Source organism: Bacillus rossius, chromosome 3, assembly GCF_032445375.1.
Source record: "Bacillus rossius redtenbacheri isolate Brsri chromosome 3, Brsri_v3, whole genome shotgun sequence".
Taxonomy (NCBI): Eukaryota; Metazoa; Arthropoda; class Insecta; order Phasmatodea; family Bacillidae; genus Bacillus; species Bacillus rossius.
Genome location: NC_086332.1, coordinates 1,563,564 through 1,573,439, shown reverse-complemented (window position 1 = coordinate 1,573,439; position 9,876 = coordinate 1,563,564). Strand labels below are relative to the sequence as shown.

General features: G+C 47.2%; 1 protein-coding gene across 1 annotated transcript; it reads right to left on the bottom strand.

Annotated features, from left to right (window-relative positions):
* Window positions 1–7,467: 7,467 nt before the first annotated feature.
* Window positions 7,468–8,386, bottom strand: LOC134530070 (uncharacterized). Its single transcript, XM_063364629.1, has 2 exons — window positions 7,865–8,386; window positions 7,468–7,786 (listed from the first exon to the last, which is right to left on the bottom strand). The coding sequence occupies exons 1-2, from the start codon at window positions 8,121–8,123 to the stop codon at window positions 7,698–7,700; spliced, it is 348 nt and encodes a 115-aa protein (XP_063220699.1). The 5' UTR covers window positions 8,124–8,386; the 3' UTR covers window positions 7,468–7,697.
* Window positions 8,387–9,876: the final 1,490 nt, after the last annotated feature.

The following is a 9,876-nucleotide window of genomic DNA, read 5'->3' as shown; positions in this document are numbered from 1 at the left end:
TTCTTCTATTTTAGTCACGAACTGTTCAAAATTTCACTAAGGAGGGCCAAAAATCGGCTTTAAGATGTAGTAAAGTGATTTTTAAACTTCGTGTAGCCAGGAATGATATGCTTAGTAGTAATTTTTTTAACATCAAGTGTGAACAATTCCATCAAAGTTTGAAAATTCTCATTAAAGGAACGTGGAAGGGAATGGATTCAATAAACTTTTTTTTTTAATGAAAATCAAATAAAGACAATAATTTTCCTCCTCTTTTGAACGTCAAGTTTGCATGGTGTTATCCAGTTGTACCAGTGTTACATTTTAAGTGGTGGGAAAGGTTGATGGGGGTAAGTTTTTGAAAACTAACATAGATAATTTGATGAGGGTAAATTGAATCCATACAGTTAATTTTCTCTTCACTTAAACGTTGAGCTTTCAAATTTACATCAAGAAGTACCATAATACAGCATGTCCATAAAATAATTACCCTAAAATAAAATTTAATAGTATAAACTGTGAGCGTTGTGGTGTGTTAGTTCAAGGTTGCAATTAAAGAGTAACTCAAACAGTTTTAGATAAGCCCGAATAGGCCTACTGCTTTGTTATTTTCTCGCTTGCAGCATGAAATAATGTCTCTTTTCCTGATTACTTAATAGAGGGTGAACAAGTAAACATTATTTGGCAACAGGATGGGGCCCCTCCCCATTGGAATCTCTTGCACGAGAGCGGTTGAACGTGGAAGTCCCTGGCCGTTGGATTGGTAGTACTGGTGGAGAAGACAGAGCTCTTTTCTGCTGGCCTCCACGTTCACCTGACATGACGCCAGGTGATCTTTTTTGACGTGACAACGTCTAATAAATCGATGAACGCCAGCTGCACGCACCATAAAGTGTCCCGTAACGCACATTGTCCCGTAACGCACATTGTCCCGTTACGCTGTGTCTCGTTACGCTCATTGTACGCTTGCGCCGCATCTATCTCTCTTCCACTCGATTGGAACAACCATCGATTTGACTTTTTCGAGGCACATTAAACTTGAAACACTCCCATTCGTTTCCTACTTTTCCTATCATCGTCCTATCCTTAACAGAATAACACAGATTGGAAGAAGTTAAATGGCAAACATGTATAAAAGCTATAGTTAAAATAATCTCTTCGTTAAAGTAATAAACATATTTGAATTAATGAGTGCAAATAAAAGTAAATTTATCAATTTAAATGTAGATTTCATTTCACTCCTTCTTTGTATCCATACAAAATAGTGATAATTCAATAATGTTTCAATTTTATTAATAAAAGTATGCAGTCATTTCATCAATGTTTTGTTATGACGTTGTCACGTTAAACTATCGTCCGTAAACCGACTTTACAGACAACCAATTTTTTTTTCCTTTGAGCCTTTATAATAGAACATGTCTACGTTCCGCCGCTACATAATGATTTGCCAGAGTTGAGACACAGAAATGACGAGGTAATTGCTTCCATTACTCGGACGTGTACCCCCAGTTTGGGAAGAATTGGACTTTAGGTTGGATGTGTGCTGTATTAAACATTTGTTTGAAAAAAACTATGTTAGTTTACCTTTAATTTGATGATATCGAAACTGGGATATTCTTTTATGTACTGTTTTAGTGGTGCTGCTTTAGTGGTAGTAAGGGGAATTAGGGGTGGTTTTTCAGAATCTCTAGACAAAGGGATGGGAATTTTTTTTAGTCGGTCATAGACAGTTATCATCCTCTTAATTTAAACCCCAAGTGTGCAAAATTTCATAAAAAGGAACAAAAATTTTGTGTCAGGGGTGGGAAAGCGGTATGGAGGATTTTTTTTTAAGTAGACAGTGAGCCGCCTCTTCTTTAGGAATCAATTATAGACAGCAATTTACCCTTATTTTGAATGCAAAGTGAAAAAAAAAATCAGCAAATAGTGTTCAAGTTCGGGTTTCAGATGTGGGAACAGGGTACGGGGGTGGTTTTTCGAAATTTCATGTAGGCCCAGTGACGTAGCTAAGGTGACTGGCGCCACTGGCCAGAATTGGAGTAAAAGAGGGGGGGGGGGTCAGTGACGCGCCGGCGCCCCCCCCCCTGCACCAGCGCCCCTGGAGGGGACCATCCCTGCCACCCGCTTGCTACGCCACTGTAGGAGACCTTCCTCGTTTTTCAAAGATCAATTGTGAAAATTTCATCAAGATAGGATGAATGGTTTAGGAACGCATACGGGACAAACAAACATTCATTTATATATGTAAGTATATGGATAATTTTGTTATACATTATTTTCTCAACGAATTAAATTTATCTATAAAATAGTATCATTCACTAGGATATTTTTGTACTATTTAGTTAATGTGTTTATACGGCATTGCATGAATGTGTCAGGGAAGCAGTGAACATACAATGAGCAGAACTTATAGTTGAATTAATTAATTTAAATTTGCTTGCTTTACATTCACTATTTGTGATTTTGTCCATACGAAAGATATTTTTTGTGAATTTGTTTGCCAATACAAGTTCTATTAATTTGTTTACATACACTTTTGTGAATGATAAAAAATATTTTAAGATTTACGGTGCACTGTAAAGATGATTGCATACATAATGTGAAAACACATTTAAGAGAGAGTGCAAAAATTGTATATGTGAAATGATAATTTAATTACAATTATTCTCTTTTTCATCTCTCATAATGGCATAATATATCCATAGTAATAAGAAGAAGCGAACTACATAAATCAGAGAATATGTTGTTGAAAGATAAAGCTAATGAAAACAGTTAAAAATATTAAAAATATATAGGTATTATACTGTAAATATTTAAATAGTCTTTTATAGAGTACTATATATTAAATGAAATTAAACAAAATTCAAATCTGTTATCTTATTTCGTAATATTAATAGAAACTGAATTTATAATAATATAACTATAAAAGATAAATTACTTTAATGTATACTCTGTTCATAAAATATTTAAATAAAAAAATTATATTCCTATGCTTTTCTAGAATATACAGTTATTATTTAGCAAATATTAATACTACTAGACAGCATAAACAACAATTAATTTGAAAAATATAATTACAAAAATATGTACATACGTATTACATATATTAAAAAAAGGCTAATTAGCTCGATAAAATTACAAAACTAATAGGAACTTGCAAAATATACATGGCAGTGGCATTTCTCAACTAGCTTCTCTGATTCGTTGCTCGTAGCTGCAGCCTCGTGGCTGAGAAGACCGCAGTAATTCACAGCAACCAAGGCCACACTGGAGCTTAGAGGATAGCGCCGGCTCCACTGGCACTTGTATCCTGAACAGGTGAGTGGGGGTGGCCTGCAGACCAGGTGTAGCCTCGCTCCGCCCAGACAGCGGCCAGCGGTGGTAGCCTCGAGGAGGCAGGAGGGCGCAGCGAGTGGGGGTGGCCTGCAGACCTGCAGACCAGGTGTAGCCTCGCTCCGCCCAGACAGCGGCCAGCGGTGGTAGCCTCGAGGAGGCAGGAGGGCGCAGCGAGTGGGGGTGGCCTGCAGACCTGCAGACCAGGTGTAGCCTCGCTCCGCCCAGACAGCGGCCAGCGGTGGTAGCCTCGAGGAGGCAGGAGGGCGCAGCGAGTGGGGGTGGCCTGCAGACCTGCAGACCAGGTGTAGCCTCGCTCCGCCCAGACAGCGGCCAGCGGTGGTAGCCTCGAGGAGGCAGGAGGGCGCAGCGAGTGGGGGTGGCCTGCAGACCTGCAGACCAGGTGTAGCCTCGCTCCGCCCAGACAGCGGCCAGCGGTGGTAGCCTCGAGGAGGCAGGAGGGCGCAGCGAGTGGGGGTGGCCTGCAGACCTGCAGACCAGGTGTAGCCTCGCTCCGTCCAGACAGCGGCCAGCGGTGGTAGCCTCGAGGAGGCAGGAGGGCGCAGCGAGTGGGGGTGGCCTGCAGACCTGCAGACCAGGTGTAGCCTCGCTCCGTCCAGACAGCGGCCAGCGGTGGTAGCCTCGAGGAGGCAGGAGGGCGCAGCGAGTGGGGGTGGCCTGCAGACCTGCAGACCAGGTGTAGCCTCGCTCCGCCCAGACAGCGGCCAGCGGTGGTAGCCTCGAGGAGGCAGGAGGGCGCAGCGAGTGGGGGTGGCCTGCAGACCTGCAGACCAGGTGTAGCCTCGCTCCGCCCAGACAGCGGCCAGCGGTGGTAGCCTCGAGGAGGCAGGAGGGCGCAGCGAGTGGGGGTGGCCTGCAGACCTGCAGACCAGGTGTAGCCTCGCTCCGTCCAGACAGCGGCCAGCGGTGGTAGCCTCGAGGAGGCAGGAGGGCGCAGCGAGTGGGGGTGGCCTGCAGACCTGCAGACCAGGTGTAGCCTCGCTCCGTCCAGACAGCGGCCAGCGGTGGTAGCCTCGAGGAGGCAGGAGGGCGCAGCGAGTGGGGGTGGCCTGCAGACCTGCAGACCAGGTGTAGCCTCGCTCCGCCCAGACAGCGGCCAGCGGTGGTAGCCTCGAGGAGGCAGCACCTCCACAGCGGAGATGCCGTGGTGTGACCCGCCCGGGTGGCACTCGCAGGTCCCACTCTAGAGGACCCAGACTCTCGGGTGCACCCCAGGGGACATCACACCCTAGTCCTTATCGCCAGTCCTCCGTCGCTGCAGTGGGAGTGGAGCAGAGGTGCTGGTGGCGCTGGTGGTAAGGGGTTTAGCTGGCCGCGCGGGCCTCGGCTTGCCGCACCGGCCCTTCTTCACGAAGTCGAACTCTGCGGAGGAGACACAAGTCACGGACATGCACACCAGGGTAAGCGGGGTGTTCCTAGGCTATGAGTAAGTGTTTTATGTTAGTTTCACGCCTCACCATACAGGAACCAAACTCAATCTGACGAATGCAGCAGCTACTAATGAGGTGAAGTACAACGAAAAAAAAATAGACATTGTTTTGGAATAAGGATATTAGGAAGGAAATGTTTAAAAAAAAGGAGGGGGAGTAGTAGTGAAATATTAGGCTAGGTAAATACCATAATGAAAGCTTATGGTTATTCAAGAATATACACTTACTTATCTGATATAAGTATGTGTTTCACATTATTTACAGTGAAGGACTGTTTGTACACTAATTATCCAGCACACTAATAACAATGAAGCAGGCAAAATTTGTAAAAACTGCACTATATGTTATTGGATATTGTCTCGCAATTAAATTCATTGCGTCTAAGGCCGGCCACACACGCTCCGGTTTCCCTCAGAGGTCTGCCTCAAGGTACACAACCTTAAGGTAGACCGGAGTGTGTGTATGGAAAGAGGCGACCGGAGTGAAAATAGAAAATACCTTGGTTTGCCTCAAGGTACGCCCCTCCCTCGCACATTTCCGGTGCGTGTGACCAGAGATGAGGCAGACCTTGAGGCGACCTGTCAGTGGCTCCCCCTACATCCGCGAGGGAGGTCAGTCCCAATACTTTCTGTGGTAACCGTGTCTTCTCGAACACGCCAAGTATTACAGGTATTTATTAATCTGTACAAGGTTTCTCCTTGCTTATGGCAAGTAAAGCGAAAGAATATCATGATCGCGGAAAGAGGAGGGCTGCTGACGATTAGTGGAAAAAATTTAAAGAAATAGAGCCTACTGCCAACACAGATGTATTAATTAAAAAATAATAATTTTAGAAGTAATATCCGCATAGAAGCGAATTAGTGAAGAATTAGAAGAAAAGTGGAAGTGGTGCTGACGAAGTTTATGAGCCGACATTGTGGTATTTCCATCTGTTTGATTTCCTGTTGGATGTCCTATTTCCCAATTATTGGTGCCACAAGCTACAGGAGTTTCAAGTATGTATCTTCGTCCATCCTTAAGAAATTATGTCAATCTTTTGGCGCGAATCTCAGCTCATTCAACAAACTTATGTGTGAATATTTTTGTCTTTTTATTTAACCAGTCTTTGCATCACACCTTTCGTTTCACTTTCTGTCTCTTCATTTTTCCCGTTGCTATAAGCAATCCAATGACAGCGAGTGCATCGTCTGTTTACGCCAAAATTGCAGGTATACGCCTCAAGGTAACTCTCATAGACCCGAATGTGTGGGCGCACCCATTCTGGTCTGCCTTGAGGCAGACCTCTGAGGAAAACTGGAGTGTGTGTGGCCAGCCTAAATTAGTAAATAGATTTTCAGCTTAAATAATACATTTTCTGATAACCCTTCTTTTCTTATATATGAAGTACTGGCGCGATAAAATGTTCCCTGGCATGAACTAGGAATTAGTTGATAATTTCCTTAAAAGTGCCACGTAAAGTAAAGTTGGAACATTGTTAACTAAATTAATGTTCTTGACTGAATAATTATAATTTTTAATGATTTAGACATCGAATATCCAGAACTTAATGTGACAACACAGCCGCTGTTTGCCCATTGGCAGAAAAAAGTGAGTAACTAGATTGTTTGTCAATCAGGGTCGTTCTGCAACACGCCAAATAGACTGAGAGCTCAGAGCATAATTATTTCAATACCTATATATGCTAGAAATATAACGAGGCGATCACTCACGCTTTCTGGCAGGGCGGCACATGTTCTCGCAGTCCAGCACGCAGCGGCTGGAGAAGCCTCGCAGGCGAGAAGTGTCCCTGCGCCTCGCGCACACCAGCTCGTACTGGGCGGGACACGTGCAGTGTGGGCACAGCGCCTCGGACACGTGTGTCCACGTGGCCAGCACAAGCACTGCCACTGCAACCACACATCACACCACGTGCTCACACCAGCTCGTACTGGGCGGGACACGTGCAGTGAGGGCACAGCGCCTCAGACACGTGTGTCCACGTGGCCAGCACAAGCACTGCCACTGCAACCACACATCACACCACGTGCTCACACCAGCTCGTACTGGGCGGGACACGTGCAGTGTGGGCACAGCGCCTCGGACATGTGTGTCCACGTGGCCAGCACAAGCACTGCCACTGCAACCACACATCACACCACGTGCTCACACCAGCTCGTACTGGGCGGGACACGTGCAGTGTGGGCACAGCGCCTCGGACATGTGTGTCCACGTGGCCAGCACAAGCACTGCCACTGCAACCACACATCACACCACGTGCTCACACCAGCTCGTACTGGGCGGGACACGTGCAGTGTGGGCACAGCGCCTCGGACACGTGTGTCCACGTGGCCAGCACAAGCACTGCCACTGCAACCACACATCACACCACGTGCTCACACCAGCTCGTACTGGGCGGGACACGTGCAGTGTGGGCACAGCGCCTCGGACACGTGTGTCCACGTGGCCAGCACAAGCACTGCCACTGCAACCACACATCACACCACGTGCTCACACCAGCTCGTACTGGGCGGGACACGTGCAGTGTGGGCACAGCGCCTCGGACATGTGTGTCCACGTGGCCAGCACAAGCACTGCCACTGCAACCACACATCACACCACGTGCTCACACCAGCTCGTACTGGGCGGGACACGTGCAGTGTGGGCACAGCGCCTCGGACACGTGTGTCCACGTGGCCAGCACAAGCACTGCCACTGCAACCACACATCACACCACGTGCTCACACCAGCTCGTACTGGGTGGGACACGTGCAGTGTGGGCACAGCGCCTCAGACACGTGTGACCACGTGGCCAGCACCAGCACTGCCACTGCAACCAGACATCACACCAGCTCGTACTGGGCGGGACACGTGCAGTGTGGGCACAGCGCCTCAGACACGTGTGACCACGTGGCCAGCACAAGCACTGCCACTGCAACCACACATCACGCCACGTGCTCACACCAGCTCGTACTGGGCGGGACACGTGCAGTGAGGGCACAGCGCCTCAGACACGTGTGACCACGTGGCCAGCACAAGCACTGCCACTGCAACCACACATCACACCACGTGCTCGCACCAGCTCGTACAGCGTGGTGCATGGAGGACGTGTGGCGGGAGCTCACCTGCAAGTAGCGTCCAGGTGCGCATGGCAGGCAGAGTGCTGTCTGTGGTCGCGGCGACACTGGTGCTGGAGCCGTGGCGCGGGCGGTTATACTCGCCACTTGCTTCCGGGCGGCGTGACGTCAGAGGCGGAGCGCGCGGTGACTCACCGGGTGTCCGGCGGGCAGACACTCCTCTACCGGCGGGAGATGAGTCAGCGCGAGCTGACAACACGCTATACGCACAGTTCATGTTTCTCTTTTGCAAGTGGGAGGGATGCATTGCGGTAGATTGGTCTTGATCTCGCCAGGAAGGTGTGTAAGGGGGCAGTTATATCCTCCTAACCCGCGCTGCCTCACCGCTACCCCGTCATCAGTGGCGCTCCCCTCGCACACTGGCTACAAGCAACAACTGGACACCGCTCATGTCTGCGCCGCCTGTGTGTCCCTGCCCGCAGTAGCTGGCACACTCATGTCTCAGGCAGTAGTCAGCTTTTAGATATCCGTTACAGAATACTGCACTTTTTGTATTTTGGTGTGTATTTAATTGTTATCAATACTCAGTTCATAATTCAATTGTTTTATTATTTCATGTGTATATATATATATATACTTATATGAACGTTATTATATACATGAAACACACATAATATCAAGTTCGTATGAAAGACATACTAACTTTAAGTAATAGGCTGTAAATAGACACTTCTTAAAAAATATTTCTGTTAATATCTGTATTTGAGGCATGTCGGTGGTACTGCAATGGAGAGTAAATAAGTTATTGTTACCCACTAAGGTTTAAATAATCCTTGCAAAATAGTCTTTCTCCAAACTTATTTAGAAAAGTTGCTGTACATTTCTTATTCTGTGCTGTTTATTAAATCCTGGAAGGAAGCGGTCAGAACCCACGGTCCTCCCCCACCCCCTTACCGAGGGGGCTAGCCCCCTGCATGGCTCCAACATGGCGCGGCTGTTCCTGTGCTCTCATTGGCCTGACCGCAGCTGACGCACCCTGGTGACCCCCCCCCCCCCCAAACAGGGGCCGTGCTGGATGGGAATGTAGCTCGCGGCATGCGTACCAGCGGAAAACCACTCAAAACACACATAACCGCCAGTATCATCCTTTTCGCAGACATCCACAAACAAACTGCATGAGGCGGTGGGCGGCACACCGCGGCCTGGGACTCCTCACAGGTCCTTGGTTCGATGCTCGGCTCTGGCATACGGACTGTGATGACAATACAGTGTCGCGGTGTTGTCTCATCAAGCAGACAGTCAGAGCTACTGCCCGAGCAGTATCACCCCCCCCCCCCCCCTCACAAGGCCATCACGCCTACCCAAAACAACGAACACAATCTCCGCTCAGACCGCAAACAAAGCACCACCACGCCCACAATAGTCCCCGCCAGCCTGCAGACCGCTCAGCCAGGAGGTCACAGGGTCCCTGTAGGGCGGCCAGCAGGACCTTGGTCCTGGGGCGCCTCGCTGAGCAGGTGGTCTGTGCAGGTCTGCAGGGCCCTGATCGCTGCGGCCTCCCGCCATTTGTACTCCAGTGTTACAACCAATATTGTACATGTTTGTACGAGGGTGTGTTCAAAACTGCACAGGATACTTACCTTACAGTGCACGTGTTCAAGTTTGTTTGGATTAAAAATAAATTGTTAGCTATTCCTAGGAAAATTTTTTTAACCAAGGAGTAAATCTAAAGTTTTAGATTTGAAAGTACACGCTGTGTTTTTACGTAATCTTCTGTAATAAACTGGTGATATGGCGGAATCGACTAACATTTAGATTTACTTTGGTTTGTGAATTTATAAAACTAACGATTTGCTATGAATTAAATCCCTAATTTACATACCGGAAACAAATATGATTGTGTCCATGTTGAATTAAAGATATTTTAATTAGTTTATACCGTGTATTTTTTTAATGTTAAATTCACTGATATTTTTATTTTGTAATACTTATTCTTAAACCAAAACACTCTAAATTATACCTAATTAATCCCCTTTATTGAAAACTTTAATTTATAATAC